At 38.3% G+C, this 25,114-nt stretch overlaps 1 protein-coding gene and 1 long non-coding RNA gene across 2 annotated transcripts in view; one reads left to right on the top strand and one right to left on the bottom strand.

The window, feature by feature from the left end:
• Window positions 1-6,989: 6,989 nt before the first annotated feature.
• SLC35F4 (solute carrier family 35 member F4) overlaps window positions 6,990-25,114 on the bottom strand; it is a 175,321-nt gene continuing 157,196 nt past the window's right edge. Inside the window, exons 4-8 of the mRNA XM_011385042.2 lie at window positions 22,139-22,358; window positions 13,655-13,780; window positions 11,471-11,663; window positions 9,526-9,615; window positions 6,990-7,448 (exon numbers count right to left, since the gene is read on the bottom strand). Coding sequence (XP_011383344.1) covers window positions 7,207-7,448; window positions 9,526-9,615; window positions 11,471-11,663; window positions 13,655-13,780; window positions 22,139-22,358 — 871 coding nt within the window. The 3' untranslated portion in view covers window positions 6,990-7,206. The remainder of the gene's footprint in view (window positions 7,449-9,525; window positions 9,616-11,470; window positions 11,664-13,654; window positions 13,781-22,138; window positions 22,359-25,114) is intronic.
• LOC111734635 lies at window positions 16,695-18,244 on the top strand. Its single transcript, XR_002778526.1, has 3 exons — window positions 16,695-16,834; window positions 16,914-17,086; window positions 17,424-18,244. It is a non-coding gene; the product is annotated as an uncharacterized LOC111734635 (long non-coding RNA).

Raw genomic sequence — 25,114 nt, 5'->3', positions numbered from 1 at the left:
TGAAATTCAATAGCCAAAGTGATTCACTAATCTGAGAAGAGAAAACAAATGCCTTGACTTTTGTGAAAACCATGTCCTTGCCCAGGATGAAATGGAAAGTTAACTCTAGTGAAAAAACAAACAAACAAACAAACAAACAAACGAGGGACCAGGAGCCAGCCTGGATTCAAGCCAGCGATATACCACAAGTTAATGTGCAATCTTAGCAGACCACTGTTACAACTTTGTTATTTTTTTCCCTGAGATATAGAGGTAGATTTTCTATGGTGCTATTGAAGCTGAAGTTCAGGGCCCCTCACTATCATGCTTCAATATTTTAGTACATATTTAACAAGTGTGCAGTTAATTATTATCCCTGTTTACCTCCCTAGAACGGGTGCAATAGACACATAAGAAAATGCATGATTTTTTTTCTAATTTATATAGACAGAAATATGGAGAACACTTTAGAACATATAGATCCATAGGATTAACATTATGAATGTGGACATTTATATGATTGTAGATGTAAAGAGAGAAGATAGGGATGAAGAAGAGATACAGATGTGCCAGAGAGGACTTGGAAAACTAAGAACTGAGTGATACAAGTTAACACCATTATTAAGATTAGGTAATAGCAATGGCATCTTGAAGATAGTACTCTTTCACGGTCAGAGATAGAAAGAGCTTTAGAGTCCAGCTCAAATATAATAGATGACGTTAACATTTACAAGGGAAGAAACCTATCAACCAGAAGTATGATCAACACAAAACAGAAAACATTACGCTGATTAGGGATACAGGTTCACGTGTAGGGTTACTGAAGGAAAGGGGAAACGTTTATATTAAATGAGGGAATTAAACTGGTGTTAGCTGATAGAAATAAGAATTATTAAAGATAAAAATGTAAGTAAAGTTTAAAACTAGAAGTCAAAGTTGGATTTTATAGAAGGTTTTATGAAAGAAGATGAAAACTGGAAATATTTTAACATTAAGATGAATTAATGCAAATAAAAATTATAAAAAGATGGAATTTTGGTGAGTGTGCCCAGATAAATTACACAGCCAATAAGATACAGAAGATGGAAAGTGCCTTATTTCTGCCTTCTTGGGATTTTAAGAGTCGGGTGAGCCACGGACACTGGTGGAGGTAGAGCAGAAGTCTTGGTAAAATAAATTTCAGTGTATCACTTTCAATTACCTAGGTAAATGGAACCCTTAATTATATGATAAGAAGAAAATCCATATGTAAGGGAAGTAATCATGAAGGATTAACTCCGAACTTGTTAGCTTTTCCCTTGAGAAAAAAGGCATTTAGAAGAGATTTGTGCAGCGAAGAATAAGTTCATAAAGAGGTTTACTTGCTGGACACTTCTGGGTCCCAGGTGTACCTAGATTGACTATTTCGGTCATAACCGGTGTCTATAAATTAAGCGTTGGTAAATCTGTGATATCTTCTTGTTAATATCATTAACTGAAAAGAACTTCAGTTTGGGATTCAGTAGAACATATTCTGCGAGTGGATTGTGTAAATGGCTCGGGATAAGAGCAATTGTACCAGTCACTTCTTCAGATTCCTCTCTAAACCACCTGCTATTGTCCAGCAAGGATGAGCTCATCTTTACAAGGGAGGGAGAGTTGAAATGGAAATTAAAAACAGAAGAGAAGAGTTTGAATCATACATCTGACCCTCCTTGCTTTGATTTCAGGCTCACCAATCAGCCTTTTCATTAATGCTCAGCTTCCTAGGTACATTTACCTCTTAAGTAAAGATTGTACTAGCCTTACTAATGTGAGAGTTTTGGTCCACATGATAGTTCAATTTATGACTATCAATGAATACATTTTCTGTTTATAGTCCAGTGGTCATTAGTCTAATGTTTCTTAAACTTCGGCATGCATAGGAATCATCTGCATCACATGACCATGTTCTTGGTTAATTTCAAGTGGAGCTTATTGAAACTGGATTGCTAGGCAATCCATAATGTGAGCCACAGATGCAAATTTAAAATGTTTTAAGTTTCTAGTAGTTTCATTGAAAAAGTAAAAAGACACAAGGTGAAATGAATTTTATAATATATTTTCTCTAACCCAACATATCCACAGTATTCTCATTTCAACATGTAATGAATGTAAAGTGATAAATGAAATAGCCTACATTCTTTTTTTCATCCTAAGTCTTCAAAATCTGGTACCGTTGACAGAGCAAATCTCAATTTGGACTACTCATATTTCAACAGCTTCACATGGCTAGTGGCTAACATATTAAGCAATGTGGTTTTAAAGCCTCTGAATTCTCTGAATTTAGTCCTCTAGAATAAAGCAGCTAAGTTTACACTATTTTGAAAACTCTGTCAGGGGTTTTGGAAACAACCCCTGAAGCCCATTCCTGGAGCCCGGGTTAGAATTCTTGCTCTTAAGATTCCTCAGGCCCGCAAAGGGTCTGGTGTTCTTGTCTCCCTCAGACAATGACAAAGTAGCCTTTGCTTTTGTGGCACACATGTGGAGGCACAGCAGCTTATCGGAGCTTTAAAATACAGGACTTCTCTTTCTGCCTCTGTTTTCTTGGCACTAACACCCCAGACCATCATGTCCTGTTCTTATTTCACCTCCAAATGCTACAGGTACGGGGGGAAAAGAAAAAGAAATAAAAAGAAATAGAATTAATCAAGACTTCAGTTCTAGCCTGCCAGATAAACCAGTATCTCCTATACTAGCTGTTCTTTGTACTTGTGACAAGGGTTTATGGATAAGTAAGAAAGAGGATTTGTACTTAAATATCAGAAACATTCTAATGTTCAGCCGGTTATACTGTTCACTCTTTTATTGTGTGCATTGTCCTTTTCCAAATCATTTGTCCTCCGGTGCATCTTGACAAAGTGCCTGCACAAAATTAACAGGCGTGCAAAGCCTGGATAAGCAAAATTTATTTGCTATAATTTGTTTGTGAAGCGATCAGAATGTGGTTGAAGTGATTTTAATTTCAGAGCCCAAGTCGCCCGTCTGTCTTTTTGTCAGGCAATTAGTTCCACTGGCTGGACAAGAATGCCAGGATGCAAAGAGCTGAGGGGAACTGGGCAAATGGAAACTATGTACCCTTTTTTGCTTCCTCCAAGTGTTTCTCGTGCCAGATTTTTGTCTCTCTGGTTTATTTGGGGTAAAATTCCCTACTCGGCACCAGGCTCTGTGACTTTTCTAAGCATAGTACTGTGGATAAGTACTCTGGATAAGGAATTGGAGAAAAGTCAACAGATGAGGAAACCCTAACAGTAGTTAATACTTCCGGACTATCTGGCAGTGTGTTAAGCTCTTCTACACATTATTTAATACACTAACAACATCAAATGATAGGTATTAATATCCTCATTTTACTAATGAAATCAAGGAGTAGAGAGAGATTAGTAATTAGACAAAATTGTACTTCTAAGAAGTGCAGAGTTGGGGTTGCAACACGGTGCTTGTAATCCCTGAACTGTGCTACCCATTCAGTCACCCAAGGAAGCCACTGCCTCCTGGACTATGAGGAGGATCTATGTCTGGATAAAGAAAACAGATACCAGAAAGTCTTGGCTTCTTGTACTAAACTTCCCAGAAAGTGCAGATTATCTTAAATTGGTAGATGCCCTAATCAGCCTCTTAGGGAAGAAGTGCCTTTTATCAATTTAGTAACCTCAGCAAGGCACTTCAACCCATGAGGGCAGGGACTTTGTCAGTATCCTCCAACCCAAACCAAACTTGGCTCAGTGAAGGCGCATCATAGACACATAGGAGGTACACCCATGTATGTTCAGTGACTGACTCCCACAGTGACCATGAAAGATGGCAAAAAAAGGCATTATTATCTTTATTTACGATCACTATCCTTTACTTTAATTAAAGGGAATATCTCACATTTCTAAGGTAATTTAAACACATTTCTGAGTTGTTTTAATTGTCATGGTAACAATTTACCTAGACAGGTTGACATTTGTAGAGCAGGAACCACTTCCTATGCATTTTGTATCTCTTTCCTTATGGTGCAGAGAGGGCATTTCCATAGTTGCAGAAAGTTCTATCAGACAGTGTTGCTCTAGAGGCCAGCAGAGGCCAGTTGGTGATCACCTAACATGATACCATACCTCAAAGCCAGTAGAACTTAATAATTTTTGAATGAATAAATGAATGAATACCGAAATGAAAATGTTTTCTTGATATAGACCGAGCTAATTGCAGTGATCAGTCATAGGTTGAATTAGTGCTTTCCAGGGTAGCTGACTCCATTTTTCAAAATGAATCGTCAAAAAGAGCAAAACAACTCATTTCTTAAACATATCAAAACACAGTTTTAAATGTCATGCTAATAATGGCAAGATGCTGGAGATAGCTAGTCAGTGATTACTGCTATGTAACAGTAATTTATAAACAAGAGAACAACAATGTTGGTACCAAAGTGGCATTTAAATAGTCAAAAGCAACTTGACTTAGATAATGAATTAATTCACATTTATTAATAATATATTTCATTTATTTTGCACCATTTTTCATGAAGCTTAAATTGTGTCATGGTGATTATTTTTGTTAATATCATGTCATCTATCTATGCCAGGGGACTGGCATTGCCTTTTCAAAAAGTGACAGAGAATGAAAAAAATGTTAAGGTTTTAAATCACCATGATGCCCAGCCAACAGGCGTGGTATCCTCAGTCCCCTTTGCTTGCCCTGTGATGATCTCGCCAACACTTTTGGATATACTTGAATGAAAAAAAGAATACTAAAACAGATACCAGAAAAGGCTTGGCTTCTAGTACTAAATTTCCCAGAAAGTGCAGATTATCTTAAATTGATAGATGCCCTAACAAGCCTCTTAGGGAAGAAGCATCTTTTATCAATTTAGTACGTTGGTATTTTGTGGCAACACAACAAAGGCTGTGACACATTTAACCTCTTTTGGTCTTTAATCTCATCTGAGACTGCCAGCCCTGAACTAAGACTGATCTAATATAGTTCGGAAAAGGGGCACATCTCCAGTATAAAACAACCCATTCATTCATTTACGGAATGTCTATAAGTGCCAGGCACTGTGCTAGTAGGAACACAATGATGAAAGCCTCACAGTCCCTGCTCTCAAGGAGCTCATGGTCTACTGGGAATTCAGACGAGTAGACTGACAGTTACCATGGAGGGTGACCAGTGCAGGTAAGCAGAGGCTTCTAAAGAAGCCAGATTGTTCAACTTGGGGAATAAGAAAAGACTTCCTGGGAAAATAAGACTAAATCCTATCGTGAAGCATAGGTAAGGGTTATTCAAGTGATGAGAGAAGGAAAAAGTACAAGAAAGAGAGCCTGTCTCGATTGAAGAACTGCAAGAAATGTAGACTTACTAAAACATAGAGATGTCAGGAGGCCACAGATGGTGGCATGGTAGAATAAAGCTCTAGAACTGTGCTGTCTAATTTGGTAGTCGATAGCCACATACCACGATTTAAATTTAATTTCAAATTAATTAAAAGTAAGTAAAATTAGAAATGCAGTCCTCAATTGCACTAGCTATACCTAAAGAGCTCAATAGCCACTTGTGGCTACTGCATTGGACAATGCAGATATAGATTATTTCCATCATCACAAAGTTATATTGGATGGTGCTTCTTTAGAGGCAGGCATTGAATGACATGTAAAGGTGTTTGGACCTTTTTCTGAGGACAATGAGATGCCACTGAAGTGTTTTATGCAGGGGAGTAGAATGATCAAATTTATATATTAGAAAAGTCACTCTGCAAGGCATGAAAGGATTTAGAGAGAGGCAAGACTGGGAGTTAGCAAGACAAGTAAAGAGTATATTTCATTCATCAGGGAAAGAGATGATGGGGCCTAGAATAGGTAATCTATCTGCGAAATATTCAGGGAATCAACAGGACTTTTAGTTTAGATGTGGAAGGTGAGGAAGGCAGAAATTAAGACTGGTCCCCAGCCTGGGCAGCTGGTAAATGATGGCACCGATAACCTGGATAGGGAACAAAGGAGAGGAAGGAGTGGGTCTGGGGAGGATAAATTATAAATTCAAGTTTGTTTCTGAATCTGAAGTGAAAAATGAAACATCCAAGTGAGCTTGCAGAAGGCGTTTATTTAGATGGTCAGATCCGAAGTTCAGGCGACAAATCTGGGCTGGAGATAAAGATTTCGAAGCTATCACCACACGAATGACATTTGAAGCCATGGAAGCAAATGAGATCTCTGGGGGAGAGAGTGTGGGGTGTGAAGCTAAGAAGGCTAAGGGCTGAACACTGACGTGATGAGACCAGCCTAGGAAGAGGAGCCCAGAGAAGCAGCCCCTGAGAGAGAAAGAGAACCAGGAGATTATAATGGGATCTAGGTGAAGAGATTATCAGGAAAAAGGAATGGTCATCCTGTCAAATGCTGCAGAAAGGACAATAAAGTATGAGTTGAACAGTGTCAATATGGTTTTTTAAGAGAAAGGTCATCGATGACTTTGGTGGATGTACTTCCTGAGGAATGAAGTGGGCAGAAGGTGGATTATAGTGGGTCGAAGAGTGACAGCAAATATAAACAACTCTTTCAAAAACTTGGTGGTAAAGGACTTAGAGATGGCTGGTAACAGCTGTCTTTTCTGTCATCACTGTGCCATTTTCAAATGTCTACCTCATATTAGAGATATTCGTAAACTCTTATGCTCTGGGCTAGTCTAAGCTCATTAAAAAGTACAGATAGAGTCTTCTATATCTTTACATCTCATAGCGCCTAGTGTAGATCTTGCATATAGAAAGAAGATACTCTGTTGATACCTTTAATTACTTTCCAGCTTTTGAATTTAAGGTTCCTATTGGACTTAAATATATATAAAGTGCTTATCCTTTTCATGTCTTTTCTTCTTATGCAACTTTCTCTGGTGGAACGCAAAGGTCTCAATGCTAGGTGAGAAAAAGGTAATGACAAGCCCATAATTTAAAAGAACCTTATGTTTTCAGGAAGTTTTGTGCATTAGGGAGAAACGAATCCCCGCAAAACATAAGAAATAGAACAAAGATGAATATTTTAATAAAAAATTTTTATTATGATTATTTACACCAGTTCCTCGATAAGCATATAAATGTAAACTTTTATTGTTTGCATTATTTCACATTTGACTTGTCCAAATTCAGAGTTAATACTGTCGTGTGAGTGTAGAGGAAGTGAGAAAATTTTATTATATTCACAGAATATACATTCATGTGCATTCAAAATGTGTCCCTCTTTAAGCCAGTGGTATAGACACTGTCCCGTTGGCCCTGCTCCTGCTTCGCAGGTGTACACTGGAATCTGTGATGTCCTCCACATGCTCCTCACTCTTCTTTTCCTTCAGGCTGTTGATGAATCTCAGGGTAATCTCATCCCACTCCTCCGGCAATAGCATCAGCAGAAACCCAATGCAGATGATGATGGTAGCAGCCAGGCGGACGACATTGAATATTACCTCCTGCTTCAGGAGATCCACAGCTAGGTAAGAAATATCGGGTCAGTCAGCATCTATGACTGTTTCTAAACTTTTGGGGGGGAAAAAATGACCAAAGTCACTGCTACTTCTAGATATTTCAAAAAGTCTCTCTTGTTCTTTCAAGCTCATCTTATCTTTTTCTATACCATTATCTGTGGTGTTCTCTTCACTTGCTTTTCATTCCTTATCTCTAAATCATATTTATCATTCAAGGCTAGTGTCATTTGCTTTAATTACCTCTGCAGTTTTATTTCTTAAGACTTTTCCTCTGCATCCCTTCATGCTTCTTCAGTTTCACTGGACCGTGGAAGATTTTTCAAATGAGCCAATCTTGTTAATGTCTAGGTCTCTATACATGATGTTCTTTTAACATTTTTAATTGAGGTGAAATCATGTAATATAAAATTACCATTTAAAAGTTAATTTGGTGGCCTTTAGTATATTCATCATATTGTATGACCATCACCTCTTTCTGATTCCAAAACATCTCTATTACTTTAAAATAAAACCTGCACCCATTAAGCAGTCCTCTACTCCCAATCTCTAGCCTCTGACCCTAGCAACCACCAATATGCTGTTGTGTCTATGAATTTACCTATTTGGAGTTACATTATATGCCACCTTTTGTTACTGGCTTCTTTCACTTAGCGTGATGTTTTTGAGGTTCATCCATGTCGTAGCATGTATTTGTACTTTTTTCCTTTTTATGGCTGAATAATATTTCATTGTATGTATTATAACTTGTTTATCCATTTACCTGTTGATGGACATTTGGGTGTTTCCATCTTTGGTCATTGCAAATAGTGCTGTTATAAACATTCATGTACGACGATATTTTTGAGTCCCTGTTTTCAATTGTGAGGGTACGTACATGCTGTTCTTTTTCATGGAACGCCCTTCCCTCCTCTTATCTGCTTCATCCGGCTAAATCCTCCATTAGATCTCACCATTTAGGCAACTTGCAGGAAGCCCTTCGTGTTTGCCTCAGAGCATTCTCTCAGAGTATTCATTACAAGACCTTTATCAAAGCACTTCTCTCTGTACATTGTATTAACTCAGTTCCTTTTGTCTCTCTCTCTATAATACATAAGTCCTGAAAGCAGGGCCTGTGCCTTATCCCGGATCTATCATCAGTGTTATCACAGTTCCTGGCATACACCAAATGCTCAGAAATTTTTTATTCCATGGATGAATGAATAAATTTTCCTGACAACTACACTTTTCCCTGATGTTCCTTTCCTCTGAATATCTTACAGTCCTTGGAGTCTGTTACACCATTTAGCATTTAATAATAAATCACACTGTAGAGTTCTAAGTTATTTTATGTTTGTTGGTCTTGTTTTCTGAATTCAGGTGTAAGCTTTCCGAAACAATACTATCACTTCTTCCCTGTCACTTCTACAGTGCTGACCACATAGCAAGTGTTCAATAAATATTTGCTGATTGTCCCGAGGCAAAGAAAGACGGCTACCCAAGGCTTGGAATCATAGAATTTCAAAGTTAGAATGACTATACAGTCATCTAGGTAACACACTTCCCTTACTTGTTGCATTGGTAGTTTTCATTAGAAAGATTATTCTGGAAAAAATAGCTTCTCCTTCTGTCCCTGAAGTGAATCAAATTGCTTTTTCCTAAATCTATTCCAGAGGGCCATCTGCTCTACCCCCAGGAGAAGCTTCTGCAGCTCCCCATGGAAAGTCTGATGGGGAGCCAACACCCTGTACATTTCCTACACTTTCATTAGTGACGTTTACTTGAGAGTCTTATGCTGGGATGCCTTTTGTTTCCATAGGACTTTCTCTAAAAATACCACAAAATTAGGTTGTCAGGGAGATTACATGAAACCCAAATGATACATTTGGTATTTAATTCTAAAAGACAACCAAGTAAAAACAGTGTTTGTAGTTGCAGATTTTAAATCTGTTGCATAGTTATTCTGTTGTCTGCCACCTTCATGATATTTGAAAACATCTTCCCAGGCAGGGGACATAATTCATAATTGCTCAAAGAAAACAATTCAGGGCATAAAACGAACACAAAGAAGAGACTTACTGTGCACATATCAAATTGTATCAGTACCTGCATTTCCAGGAACACTGAGCACTGTCCCAATGGAGATTAGGATTGGGTATGTCAGCACCACGCCAACGTTCACCAGGATGTTGAAGACTGTAAAATGAAGAAGGATATATAGGATGAAGGGGAATCAATCTGCTGGGTGCTTTCCTTCTTAACATAAAAGAATCGGTGTTTCTGTTAACATATCTTCTAAATTGTCTGCACCTTTGGTCAATTAATCCTCTAATTTTAGAGATGGATGCAGACATATCTCATCTGAAATAGTCTTATTCTTTCTTTCTCCTCTGCCACCCTGGCAGCCTGATCTCTTGCTAAGTGGCTGGAAAAGGATGTATGGAGGAAATGCAAAGAGGAGAAATAATCGTTTCACTATGCTGTGATACTCTACTCAGTGGAGTGGCGTGACACCCAGTGGAGTGTGGAGACCATGCTGCTCGGTGGAGGACCACAGTGTCAGGCTAGCATAGGTGGCACTCAACCTGAGCAGGCTTGCTCAGGAGCATGTATTAGACATGCCAAAGGGTATACGTTGGAGGAGGGCTACTTTGCAGCAAGCTGGAAATCATGTACATAGCTGGGGCCACGAGTCAGTGAAATTTGGGTTATGATTGTTTTCAGTTAGATCGGCTTTGGCCAAGAAATCATCTAGGCACTTTTCATTAGGATGTTGGTCTTATGGAAATACTGTTATTGATTTCTACTTAACTTAGCAGAGGTTATGACGGATCATCACACTTTTGGCTTTCAAAAGCAGAATTTACAAGACCAACAATTAGTGTTTAATCCTTTTCTTAAAGTGTTTTCTGTCTCACTTAAGACCTCTTATTAGGGACGTGAGCCAGAGTAGAAAAAGATGACCCGGTGCCTATGGGGGAAGAAACAAGTGGCATTTTTCTCTCCTAGAAATTGTGGTGCTGCTTTAGATTGTTTCGGATTATGTCACCTTGATAAAGGCAGTTTATCTGAGGGTTGGCAGACATCTTGCAGGTCAGTCTTGCAAGGAAATGTGGAGTGGACAGAGGGGGCTGTCCTTACGTGGTATGAAGAAAGAGAAGCAGAATGAAAATGATTCGATTCTGAGTAGAGAGACACTGAGTCATTGGGTGGTGATAGTTGTTCTACTGCTTGGTGAGAAAAGAGCAGCCTTGTTATTTTTCAATTTCCTCTCATATGAAGTGACAGCTGCAGAGCAGCTTGAAAGTAGGAGCACCCTGGTTGCTCAGGTGAAGGAGGCAGCCTCAGAGTTATAGGGGTTATATAGAGAGAGGATATTACAGAGAATCCAAGTTACTTCATCGACTAGGCCTAGCCTACTTAGTTCAGCCAACAAGCCAAGTTCTGCCTTCTTCTCTTGTTTCAGTTAGGGCTTCCTATCTCAAATTCATTCTCTTTACACAGCCATGCTGGGCTGTTTAAAGTGAAGATGTGAGCCTATCATCTCCCTGCTGAACAATTAAGTGGATTTTAAATCCAACCCCTCTGAACTGTGGTTTTCCAGGTCCCTTCTGACCTGCTTCTCTCCTGAATGTCATCTCCTTCCTTCCTCCCTATCTTTCTTGCCCTCACTGCTCCAGCATTTTGTATCACATGGAGTTCTTTGAATGAAAATCCCACTCTCTCCCTCTGGCTGACACACCGCGGCACGCTTGGAACACAATAATATCATACAGTACATCGTAAAGAATGGACGAGGCTGCTTGAAGACCAGTGGTGATCAGAGTGGCCTGGACCTCCCTTTCACACTTTATCTCGGGGCACACCAATTGGACAGCTCTGATCTAATCAAGTAATAGCCTGCAACGAACTTTCTAAACATTCGACAACATTTACCAACTTTAGGTCAGTTTGGGAAAGACAAAGGTACCCAAGGGAATAGTCTAATAAGCTAATTTAACTATCCAGGAAAGGTAAAGTGAAATGGAAAGAAAAACCTGGGGTCACTTACCCAACCACAGCCCTGCCATCCCACAGAGACAGCCCCACGGCAGAGCTGCAAAGGAGGACCAGTGCTCCACCTTGGTGAAATACAGGATGACTGGGGTGAAGGAGATGAAGATTAAATTGAAGAAACCCAACGTGGAAACAAAGTGTGCAGCTTCACCAAAGTTGGCACTTCCGAGAAACATCTTAAACAAAACCTGGAATGGGAAAAAGAAAACTTCTCTGTTTTGCTGTTATCAGAAAGGTGAGTTCTATTCATCTACACAGTGAACTAACTGGCCCAGAGTTTATCCTCCGTTTCTTCTTACCCAGCTATCTCTATGGCTCCAAATTCCTTATGGTGTTGAAAACTGTTGTGGTGTTGTACACTGTTAAGTGCCACCTTCAGTGATGGGTATAGGACGAATAACAAAAAAAGCAGAGAAGCCCAGAAAAATCTTCTAGGTTAAACGCCATTAATTCTTCCCTTCAAGCATGGGATTTATTTCATCTTTTTACAGATACTGAAAACCAGATTAGACAGAGAGAGCCTGTTGTTATGTTGCTGAGAGAAAAAACAATGATGTCTTGGATTTATAAGTGCTTGTCTCTCAGAGCTTAAAGTATTTTCACAAATACTGTGTTTATTCTCCAGAATAAAAATTCTTTTTCCTGGATTATAAATCTGTGTATAGAGAAAGATGACAAGGAGACATGAATGACTAACCTGAAGTCACACATCAAGCTGGAAGGAGCCAGATCTCTAGTCCATATTTCTTGGCTTTTTAACCCCTCTGCTTCCTATAAGAATCCTCAGACAATGGAAATTGGAGCAGGTCTTTTCTATAGTACACATATGATTTTGTGCATCTCAGAAAATATTACCGCTCCCAGAAGGAATCCATCTGTAACATGGCCAGGGGAATCCTCTCTTATGATAGTCTTCCTGGTCAGATAGCAATTCCAGGTATTGCTTTTAATTTTAACCAAACTCACTATTTTTTTCTTCTTTTGAGAGACTTAATCAAGAGAACTTGATCACGTGCTCATCTTTGGTCACATCAGACGTCTCTCTCAGTGGAGTCTCAGTTGGGGGCAGGTTAGACACTAATGGCGATTGAGTGAACACTTGTCAAGCTTGTCACACAGAGTCAATGGGCCAGGAAATATCAATATGGAAATAGAGTCAGCATCCTCTGAGCCACAGTGCTGGTGAATGAATGATCGGAACAGGCATCTAGGAGAGATGCAAAGGGCATTTTCTTCCTTTCAGAGAGAATTTTCTAACTGAAACACCAAGAGAGATGAAAGTGGAACAGTGCTTTAGCCACATCCAGAGAGTTGACTCTGAAAAGTGGAGCTTTGGGGAATAACCTTTTAGATCTGCTCTCTTGGTCCTTGCCTCTGAAGTCAGGGGCAATGACTCTGAATAGAATTTGCACTGATGACAGGCAACTCCAGTAGGAAAGAAGGTGAGCATGTAGTGCAGACCCAGAGTATCTGTCAGAGAGGAAAAGAGGCTCTTCGTTTTGCTAATAACATAATCTTCTGTGGCTTGGGGTTCATAGGTAGCAAAAGGTAACCTTTCAAATGACAGCTTGTTTATTATTCTAAACACCTCAATTGGAGTTAAAATAATGACCACAAATAGTTCAGTTAAAGAAACTTAAAGAGAGGAGAGTTCTTTCTCAGCCCCTGTTACAATTGGTGGGTGATTGGGAGGGGCAGAGCCATGAAGCAAGGGTTTTGGAGTTGGCCAGTCCACATTTAAATCTTGGCTCTATCAATTCCTGGTTATATGACTTTGAGCAATTTTTCAAAACCTCTGTTTCTTTATCTGTCATTAAAACAATGTTAACACACCCGTACAGTATCTGTCTAATAGAAGTTCAAAAAAATTTTTTTTTTAATTTATCCTTTCATATCCCAAAGCAAGCATTGAAGACTTCATAAAAGTTGCTAAATGCTTCCCGAAACCAAATTACCTCTTTGAAATCGGGGATAAGTACCTATGCCTCATAAAGGTGCATTAACAAGGGTGAAATCCTCTGGCAAGTACCCAACATGTAATAAGTACTCAATAAATGATACTTATTATTAAATCATCTTTATTTTTTTTTAGCCAAAGTTTTCTTTGTCCTTCCTTACTTTATTACTTAAGTCTAAGCTACAAATGACAATTTACTATATAAGGAGGTGCACAGCATACCTTATATAATGCAGACGTAGAGGCTGAGCCCACTGCAAACGCCACTCCTATGATCGAGTCAGCATGGAAATTATCTGCATAAGCCATCATGACGATGCCCGTAATTGCCATTATTGCGGCAACTATCTGTCGAATAGAATGCAAAGAAATAAAAATAATGATGCCTCCATATCCCTGAATGAGCAATTGAAGACTTCCTGAAAGTTACTAAATGCTTCCTCAAACCCAGTTACCTCCTGTACATCACTGTTCGATTGTAGGAATGATCAGTGTTAACAAGAAATCAGAATGCTCATGGGACAACCAGGTAGAGAATATAAAAGCTGCTCACATTCTAATTTAATTTTTTAGCTCAGCTTCCTAGGGATTTATACCTGTATTGGTGAAGTAAATTTAATAGTAAGTCTCTTGTAAGCATTTTCATCTATACTGTATTCTTTTTTCTTCAAATAACTTAGCATATATTTTAATCAGCCCCTTGGATCAGTGCATGATTCTGAAGAACTCCACGTAGCCAAGACTTGATTAAGGAGACGTAATAGTGATACAGCTAAGAGGCAAAATTTAGGCCAACAGAGGGAAAAGTGAGTGATGTCTTATAAAGAGCAAGCTTGTGCTGTTACCTGAAATGTCAAATGGAGGCCAGTTTTTCCTTTTGTTTATAGGCAAATTAAACCACAGAAAGATAATTTTATTTTAGTATTCTAGAGCAGTAACTGCATAAAGTTCACATAAATGTTCACAATTTGGTTGAAATCGTAATAGTTTACTATAAATTGATATGATGCTTGATATATTCAAAACAGGAGTTTGCTCCCTTAGTGAAATGCTGGTTTGCAGCTGTTTCTTTCATTGTCTTGAACTGGTTCTACTTGGAAAACCTTTCAAAGCTATAGGACACAGTAAAATAACAACCCTGGAATAGGAAACAATGTGTCATTTTCTTGTGAAATAATCTCCCTGACTTTAAAATCAGGACACAATTTTGTGAGAAATTTAAACATGTGGTAATTAATTTTAAGATCAGTTCTGAGTATTCCTAGGTAAATCAATTCTTCTGTAGATAGCTTTTTCACATATAATTGTGTGTGTGTTTAGGGGAGCTTTTAAACATTATTTTAGTGAATTATTTATTACAACAAATGTAGATCTTTAACATGTAACTGTAGACTTGCCCAAGACCAATGCAAAGTATGATAGTGATGACATATAATTTAGATGCTGCTACAGCAGTTCTTTTGTTAATGACCACCAAAAGCAAGTGCACAGTTGGATTCTGAGCCAGCTCCACACTAAAGCGTCCTTTATGAAAAACAGCAGGAGTACTTGAGAACAGACGCCGACATGTCAGCAGTGAAAAACTGTCTTCATAAAGTGTTATCCTGGAGGCTGCTTGATGGGAGGCGTTTCTCTTGCTGAGTAAATATCGTATTCTCTGAAACTGCCAGGAGTGTGTTTCTAGTTAGACTGTGCCTCAAACTACAGGGAATAGAGTTTAATACACACACCATGAAGTGTCAAGGAAATTTTCCAAATGAGAAGTAATAGACTCATAAATAAACATGATGAGGGGGTTATCTAGACCCGGAAATTCTGGGAGGGCTATCATTTTCTTTGATTTGGGGATTTATAGCACAGCCAGGGATTTGCAACAATTCTTTGAGCCGTCTGGTTTCAGAGAATGAAAAGGCACAACAGACATGGGCATTTTCTGATGCTTTTTGTGTTTAAATAATGTCTATGGGTTAAAATATTCAGGTGCACAAGTAGATTTCCCTCATAAGACTAAATTTGTGGGATAATAAATTTGAATTAATATTTGTTTTCTTTTGGCCAAGCATCAGTTGCATTTTTCCAGGTCAAATAAACAAGACAGGGTTAATAGAACACAGTGCTAATCCTAATGAATTTTAACGTGACATGCTGTTTCATATTTAAAATTATTAAAAGTATTTAATAATGTATAATTCTGAATTTAGGGAATTATGAAAACAAACCAAAAATTAAAAAAAAACAAAAAACAAAATCACTGTCTGGAAAGTAATGAATAATTAATACTATTATTCCCAGGATCTGATCCCTGCTGAAAACTCTTCCTTTCCTGAGTCAGCCATTAGTAAAAATATATACACGTAATATTTCTATCATAAGTTTTCTCATGATAAGAATTAGATATGAACAAAGATTACATTATTTTATAACAATTCAAAGTTATTACCATGGCGAGTCTCTTTAAAATCTCCATTACATTTTAGAATCAAGTGCTTGTGAAAATATTAGCTTAGACCACTTAAATTGACATATCAATTACAGCAGTGTCTCTTTCAATTGCTTTCATGGAGAGAAGCATTTTTCACTTCAGGGGGTCAGACAACATTGTTAGTTAAGTTCTCAAAGCATGAAAATCTGAATATTTGAGATGTTGGAAAAATATTTTTCTCTGTGGTATGAACAGTAATTTATAGGTTAATAATTTAGGTTATATAGGTTTCCTGTGGGGAAAGATAAGTTAAATTATTTTCCACATTTTTATTTAAATTTCACAAGTATCTGATAAAATAAATTCTCTATGGCTATGTTTTAAGAAATTTTAATAAGTTTTTAATCTACACTGTTGGAACTAAGGGAAGAGATCTCAGTTAACCTAGAAAATGCAGGAAAATGTTGGGCGGAAGCCCCCTTGGAGTGGTTGTTTAGATGGTCTCAAAGTGGCACTGCTTGGCACCTTGGTTAACTGCAGAGTAAATACTCTTCAAATTTCCAGAGAACAAACAACCCAAGCACAGATCTGAGTCACATGCATTTTCAGAATTAATCAGTCATTAAGGAAGGATTAATATAGTCTGCTCTTCTCAATAGAAACACAAAACAACTCTTCTCAGGCTCAGGACACAGGAAATGTGCCTGCAGGAAGCCAGTGCCTTAAAATATTGTGTCAGAAGAGCTCATATGTACACATCCACGTGATGAAACCAAAAAAATGCCTCTGAGCACATTAGCCTCCCATGAGGAACTCCTGTGCTGAAAATGCACTATCTCATAGTGCCACCTGCTTCGCTTTGGAAAAACGTGGCTCTCCTCATGACCTATTCCAGTTCCAGTCCCGTAACCAACAAGAGGTGTCTGATTAAGACAGAAAACCCACCACTACCATTACCTGAATCTGTTTTGGGTGAGAAGGTAGGTAACTTCAGTGACCATAAAACTGACAATGCCTCAATTTTTAACGTTCTAAATCTCTTTGTCCTCTCACATCAAGGTAAACCCGTTATCCCAGCATGCCGCTTGAGCGACATCACCTTTGGCGACAGCTACCTTCCTCTACAAACTCAGCCCCCTCTGAAAGCCTCGCAGCAACTTCCTGGGACAATCGTAGGGATCACGAGACTGTTTGAGTCAATTCCTAAAGCCCAACCTAAGAGAACCACAAACGTAAACATTTGGTGGCCTCTCTGTGCTATATACTTCCTGTGGCCCTGAGTGAAAGCTAGGCTTCTTTTACCTCTCGAAGGCTTAGTTTATACAGATTAAGGCTAGAGAAGCATCCGGCTTTTGACCATTTTTGTTTTCTTGTATCTTCATTTCCCACCCCACCCCCCAAAAACCACAAGGGTCTGGCCCTTTTCTGGCTTTCCATGAGGGTTTCCCATTGACGAAGTAGCTCTTCTAGGGTTCAGGATATTGAGACGAACCTTTAGTTGCTTCTCTTTTTATTTGTAATCCTAATATCTTTCTTTAATTTGCCTTGTGGTTAACTCTGTTTCTGAAGGTGGATGGAAAGTGGAGGAGCTACATGGCTCACAGTGAACCCTGGAATCCCAAGCTTACAGCAGCCTCGAAAGTGGAGGGCCTCAAAGCTACACTGCCAGCAGGGCCGTACTCATGTTCAAGACTAAAAGTCAGCAGCTGAGGGTGGGACACACATTAATGGCTTGGCAAATGAGACCTGCACTGATGATTATCTTTATTCTTTCTGAGTATATTTACAGAGTCTATTTTCAAAGAGCCAGGCTATACAGAATTCTTACGTTTTTCCACATGTTACATGAAAGATCCCATGAAGAAGAACCACACGTTTTCCTCAGATCCAATGAAATTGGGCAGAAGTGGAAATGAGAAAAATGAAAGAGGAGGCTAGTCAGTCTATAGCTGTCCGGATATCGTGTATGTGTGAGGGGGAGGATGGCGGGTCCTTAAGACAGGTCAAACCCAAGGGATGCAGAGCCTCAAACCAAGATTTCCACCTCCCCATCCCCTGCCACACATACATATCTATTTTTATGAATAAAATCCAACTGAAAATAATCTCAAGGGGAGACCAAGATGGAAAAGAGGAAAAAAATGCTAAAATGAAAGACCGAAGAGTGTGTATGTGTGTAAGGATAGAGTAGACCTATTGACTGAGCCTTGTTGAAGGGGTTACGGATTCCTTGGGAGCATACAATCAGAGCCATTACAACTCAGCTTTCTCCTCCAGCCCCATATTCCTAAGTTATCCTCCTGCCAAGAGGGATATGAAAGGGACCAGTCCCACTACACATCCTCTACTGCCTCTTCTAGGAACCATTAAGGTTCTGGATAGAAGATTCTGCACCCATCTGAATGAACAGTTACTGTGTAAATGTCAACTGAAGGCAAGATGGAAACAAAAAATTGTCTTGACTCATATCTAAATGTGTAATATTGGCACAAATCGGTAGCTGCTCAGCTCCAGTGTCCTGATTTATAGTGCTCTGGAGCCCAATTTGAGTTCAGAGAAGTACAGTTTAAGCAATGAAAGATTCACTTTAACTGGAATACTCCAGTCAGTTCTTGGTGGATGTAGGAAAATCTCCAATAGAGCTACAGTTTGGGAAGTAAACTGCACAGGGACACAATTATAGCTGAAGGGACATTGCTTCATCTCCTAAATCTGCTGAAAGAAAAATTTCAATTAATAATATAGAAAAACAAGGGAGGGAGAAGATCTTAAAGAAAAGGTTTTAACTTGCTAGTCTGACATTTACTTTGCATTGGAGTAAAATAGATACCAGTGACAGAAAAGAAAACCCCCAGCCAGTAGCTCATTTTCTTTGAGAAAAACTTTTTTTTTTTTTATTAAGGCAGTTTCTCTGCTTTTCATGAATTTTAAGAACTCTAGCTACATGACATGAGATCATGGAGATGAGAAAATACCCATCTTCAAAGCTACAAGAACTGGATTCTCACCAATATTTTTGTGATTAAAAAAATGATTTTACAGAAGTTTACTAATTTCCATGGGATAATCATATATCAGCTGCAAACAACCACTCATTAAAGAGTTTTCTAACACATCAAAGTTTACCAGCAAATTGGTTGAAATGATTTCATAATGGAAAACTAAATGTACAACAGATTATCTTTCCACCTGTAATTCGATCAACACTCCAAGTAAATGAAATAATAAGTTATTTATAATACAAAATTAGTTTTTATGGAAGCATTGCTAATTCTGGTGAACCTGAGCTCCAGATAAATTCATATTTACTGATATTATAATGTAAAGCATCCTTCCTTCTGTCCATGTGTTATGTTGACATGAAAAATAGAACTAGGAAAGGCCATATATTTATCTTAAATGTAATTATTCTTGAGGTAAAGCATATGAGAATTAAATTCAAAAAAGATCTGTTTCTAAACTACTGAAGCCTTAGAATGAGTCAGAAATATTAATTTTAATCCAATGACTGAAAGCAACCTTTTAACTATTTTTTTAAAGAGTAGTCCAAATGGAGCAGCACTTACAGGCTGTTCTTTAGAGTATTTATGGATGTAGCCAATAAAAGCTCCATTTATGTTGTCGGTATTCTGTTTGCCTTCCTTTAATTTCTCAAATGACCTAATTATACATGTTCTCAATATGTCTCAGGAGGGAAATTGCTGATACTGTCAAAAGGCAAAATGCTGAGTACGTTTTGGGGCTTCTTATATTCCATGGCCCGATTACGGGCATCATTAAAATTACACCTTGACCTTCTTCTGTAACATGGCATTAAACACTACCTAAGGTTTTACAGTGAGAAGTGAAGCACTTCCTGTCATTTAAAAAGAAAAGTATCTGACTTCTACCAGCATACTTCAAATCAATACTTACCATTTGCCATCTACGATGTCTTCCTTTTTTTATGTAACACTTATTGGCTACTTAACATTTTTCCTATCAGGTCTTATAGATGTATTCATTTCCTGAGGATACTATGACAAATTACCACAAACTTGGTAACTAAAAACAAAAGACATTTACTATCTCACAGTTCTGGAGGCCAGAAGTTTAAATTCAGCATCTCTAGGAGAGAATACATTCCTTGCTTCTAACGGGTTCTGGTGACTGCCCCAGTTTTCCTGGCCACAACACTCCTATCTCTGTCTCTGTGGTCACATTGCCTCCTCCTCTTCTGTGTGGCTCTCCTGTGTGTGCCTCTTATAAGGGTACTTGTTATTGGATTTAGGGGCCACTCAGATAATCCAGGATGATCTTTTCTTTGCAAGATCCTTAAATTATATCTGCAAAGACCATTTTTCCAAATAAGGTCACATCCACATGTTCTAGGGATTAGGACATGGACACCTTATTGGGAGGACCATTCAATCCTCTACAGATGCCAATTTTAAAATGACAATGGTTTGGAGCCTCTAGACAGATTTCCTAAATCCGTGCTTTAAATATAAGTTACATAGTTGAGTTTTTTTCTTAAAAGACCTAAGTAAACATTGAACCTCTTTTGATACAACCTTTTGCGTCAGTAAGTTCCATAGTTAAATGCATTCATTCACTGTAATGCAATTGATTGTCTCACTGGTAAATCTTATAGTGAGTGTATGTATGTATGTATGTATGTATGTATGTATGTATGTATGTATGTATTTATTTATTTGATATTCAGATGCTACTGAAAGAGCAGAAAAGCCTTACATCTCCTCTTTCCCCCTCTTCTGACAAGGCCCTCCAAGTTCTCATGGATCATCCATGGTGGTGGTAAATAGAAAAGAGAAAGGTCTCATTAGCATGAGTTCATTCAAGATATCCTTAAATATCTATTGAGTCCCTACTTTTTTTCCTGAATTATTCTAGGTGTTAGAGATAGACGCAGAGATGGCTTTATGGACATATGACCTGTGCAGATGCAAAGGCCCCATGATTAAAAGGGTCTCATCCCTGGTTTAATGTTCTGCTGTTACCATCTAGAAATTATTAATATTTTTTTTTAACAAGGGACCTTGTGTTTTCATTTTTCACTAGGCCTCACAAATTATGTAGCTTAAATTAAGGTCCCTGCTATCAAGGATTTGTCAGGGTACCTGGTGATGGACAAACAGTGCTCCACATGTAAAAACATGATGCTAAGCCCTTTGGGTGTCAAATCTAAGATTAGCTAGTGGAGAGAGTGATACCACATCTGAGTATATTCTAATGGCATCATAAACTGATTCAGAGTTTCTCATCTTATCTATTATCATAGTTTTCTACTTTATGTTCATGTCAAGCTTTAGTCTTAAACTCAAGCAGCATCACCCAAGATGCAACTATTTAAAAAAAGTTTTCAGGGTTAATGGCTATCATAAACTCTCTATCAAATATAGACAATTATCTCAGCATTTAGGGCAGAAAGAACTCTGGACTCATTGCATCAAGAGCAGTATTTTGATAGCAAAATATGTTGCAAATCCAATCTTAGATATCTCTTTCAGAGAACAATAATTATGTGATGCTATCTTCTGAGAAAAGTCTATTCATTTAGACCTCTTTCTGAAGAATTAGTTTCTCAATTTTTTCATCATGGTGACATACTAGATTATATAAATGTGATCTGGCTCCTTAAATTTGCATAGTTTTCAGTCAATCAAACATAGAACAAGCATATAGTTTTTTAAAACTCCATGTTATTTCTGAAAGGAATAAACTCAGAACTGAAGTGATTAGTGGCAGTTTAATGCAGTTCAGTTAATTTGTACTCAAAAGTAGCTGTTGCTTTTAGTTCCATTCCCAGATTAGTCAGATAGACATACAGCCACTTTAAACAACATCGTGCCATTAACAGTGACTTTAATTACTGTTTGGTAATCTTATCTACTTATACCAGTATTAATGAAATCATCTGTCGTGGGGGAAACATGAGGAAGTTGATTGAAAAAAAGCAAATCATCATCTTTACTGTGGCTAATTTTCTCAGGCCCTTCTTTACTGAGGACAGAAGTTGATCACACCGTTAATTCTAAATAAAAGAGCTTATTTTCCCTGTCTTAGTGCCTCTTGTTGAAATCAGCTGATTGCCCAATGAAAATCTCTTTATTCTTTAATGATGTTGTAACTGCCTAAGCATCTTAATGAATATTCAAATTCCAATCTGTACTTGGAACCAGTGGGAAAGTTTTACAGAAACTTCATGAAACAAAGCAGCTCTCGTGATGCCAAGGAGTTATGACTAAGGGAGGCCTCACGCATTGAATCAAGTGTGCTATTACCCTCACTCCCATGAACCTGTCCTTCAGCACAATCCATGACAGCAAGAAGACAAAGGCTTTGTTACAACAGAACAGGGCAGAGACATCCGTGGCTGTCAGCTTCTTTAAAGCCAATAAATACAGGTAGTTCGTCAAAGTCCATAGAATAGAAAAGGGAGCAGTTCTTTTGAGAAAGAGTTTCAATGTCAGACCATCTTCCCCAAAAATCCGACTGCATTCCCTAGAAAAGAAAAAGAGGTTAATAGTCAGGTATTATTTGCGTCACATCTTGTGTTTCCTAACTCCTGACAGCTATTATCAGGCAAGAGCACAAACACCGAAGACTTGTCATTCATCTGTGGAACATACTAAACCCAGTCCTGCCACCTACAGACCACAAAGGGCTCCACGGAGGTGCAAAGGGTTCCATGGCAAAGAGCCTGCATCTCCCCAGGGACAGAGCGAGGCCTCTCCTATCTAGTTATGTTCTCGAGATAACAGGGGCAGCCATTCTGCCCTTGCTGAACATTCTCAGAGAAGCCTGGAGAAATACAGAATGAGTGGTTGCTGGAATTACTAGCTATTAAAGAGAGAGAAGATTCTTTCCCAATGGGCAAATGCAGCAGGATCAAGATGGCTGCTACCATGTGATCTGGCCGTAGACAACTTGCAGCCTCACATATCATGTGAAGCCTCACACAGCTTGAGATGTTACTATTCTTGACACTATGTCTCTTTTTAATATATCTGCCCAAATGACTAATTCTTTCCCCCTCTGGCATTTTAAAGCAGAAAAACAAAACAAAACAAAACAACAACAAAAAAAACAAAGAAACCTTTTGTAATAACCCCAAAATAGTAAAAAATATAAATTTGTCATATACAAATATTGGGCTGTTTGGAGGAATTATTTTAATTCATTTGTAAAAATAGTCACTTCAGTTAAATCTTTGATTTGTTTGATTTCTGACTAAATTGGTTATTTAGCCCAAGGGGACATTTTAATCAAAATGTTCAATTTAATGATACAGGTAGGCAATAATAGAAGTGATAGAGTAAGTGCTTATTTGACTATAGACTGAAAACAGGCTTGCCACTGGAAGAATTTAGCTTGATTTTTTTCACTCAGTTCACAAATATCCAGCCACTTATTGGGCAACTATGATGTGCCAAGCATTGTATTTTTGAGATTGGCATAAAAATCTTGTTCAAAGCAACAAGTTACTAATATTTACGTGTTTACAATGAAATCTATTTGCATGGGTCTAGATTGTACTAGTGCTGGTTTCTCTCCCAGCTTTTTTCAGAAGAGAAATAATTGTGCCTCAAAGCATTGCAAACCAAGGTAATCTCTAGCCAATGTTTGCCTCACATGGGTGAAGCACTTTCTCCACAGAAGGGCCACATAGAGGGAAGGGGTGACGTAGTGGTGAGGCTCTAAGCACAGTTGTATGGCCTTCAGTATCAAGTCTCACAGTAAATGTGGCTGCCAAGCAGCCCGGAATGCTGGGAATTGCAGGTGATTCCAGTGATTTCGGGATGGTTAAAAATGCAGTGTTCACACATAGAAACTTATGTAGCGGTTTACTTTTTGGTGGAAGGCAACCAAAAAGAAGGATTTTTCATAAAATTAAAATGTGATTTCCCAAAGGTAAATTTTAACTTGAAAAAGACAGAACTTTAGAGAAAGGATTAAATAACCTAAAAGCAAAAGCTTTGTAAAGGAAGCAGAAATAAATGATGTGTGCTTACACACACAGGGAAATCATGGGTGCTCACACAGACAGGGAAATAGGTGGCCTCTCTCAATCCTACACTCATGGAGATATTTGGAATCAGAGCCACACATAAAACAAGCAGCCGTTTTCAGATACATCCTGGGCACAAGTTTCATATCCTGTACTTACAAAGGGATCTGCTCCATGAGAGTCTGTCAGGGAGAGCCAGAGTTTAGAGTTGTGGGTTTATCCTGACATCTACAACTACTAAATGCCTTTTAAAATACACATTTATGAAAGACCACAACAAACTCATTTCTCATTAAAGAATTTCTTTTCTTATTCCGGGTCCTAGCCAGTGATCCTTCTTCCTTCTCTGAGTCCACCATCATGCTGGGTTGAGTGTTCTCACACAGAGAGGGTTCTCATGCATGCAAGCAAGCGCATGTCCTGAAGAGGAGTGGAGGCATACGGACAGGGAGAGCCTCCCAGGCAGAGTGCTGCTGAGAGAGAGCATCTCAGAACTTCCCATAGAGACTGTTCTTTTCACCTGACCCACCCTGTACTCCAGGTACTGGATACCTCATTATTCCACTCTTTTTCCTGTCTCGCACTGCCAACCTTCTCTCTATTTATCACTGCTGTTACAGGAATTAAAAATGCTCTCCATTCAAACACCAGGTCACATGAGTAGAACCCTATGCTATTTAAACATTAAAGTGCTAAGAAATGCAAATTTTCAAAAAAGAATAGATTTCTATGGAGAAGCAAATCACAGTGGCTCTCGGGATGATGAGATCAAACTTTCTAGACAAGAGTCATTGATTGACAGGTGGCAAAAATTTGGAATGAAGCTTAGAAGTTGGGGGACACTAATAATTTAATTATGGTCATCATCATTGTAGCAGCTACTAGTTATTGAACTATTTCTGGATGTCAGATGGCATCTTAAGCACATTTCATAGGTATCTGACATAGACCAATATAACTTTGACTCTAGTTTCATGCTTTCTAGAGACTTTTTTCCTTAAGAAAAAAAACCCTATTCAAACTATATATAGTTATATATATATATATTTCTTCTTGTTTTAAATTCACCCGAGGCAATTGACTTCTCTTGATAGTATATTAATAGAATGATCAAAATTATCAAAAACTACTTCCAAATGGACAATTGTTCTCATTTAGATTTGATATTTTAATAAAAGTTCTTTTGATGTTAGTGATAAGGGAAAAACTAAAAATGCTTTCACATCGTTCAAGAGAAAAGGAGAAACTA

Source organism: Pteropus vampyrus, unplaced genomic scaffold (genome assembly GCF_000151845.1).
Source record: "Pteropus vampyrus isolate Shadow unplaced genomic scaffold, Pvam_2.0 Scaffold15, whole genome shotgun sequence".
NCBI lineage: Eukaryota > Metazoa > Chordata > Mammalia > Chiroptera > Pteropodidae > Pteropus > Pteropus vampyrus.
Note: the sequence above shows the minus strand (reverse complement) of the source record. Positions and strands in the feature narration are given on the sequence as shown.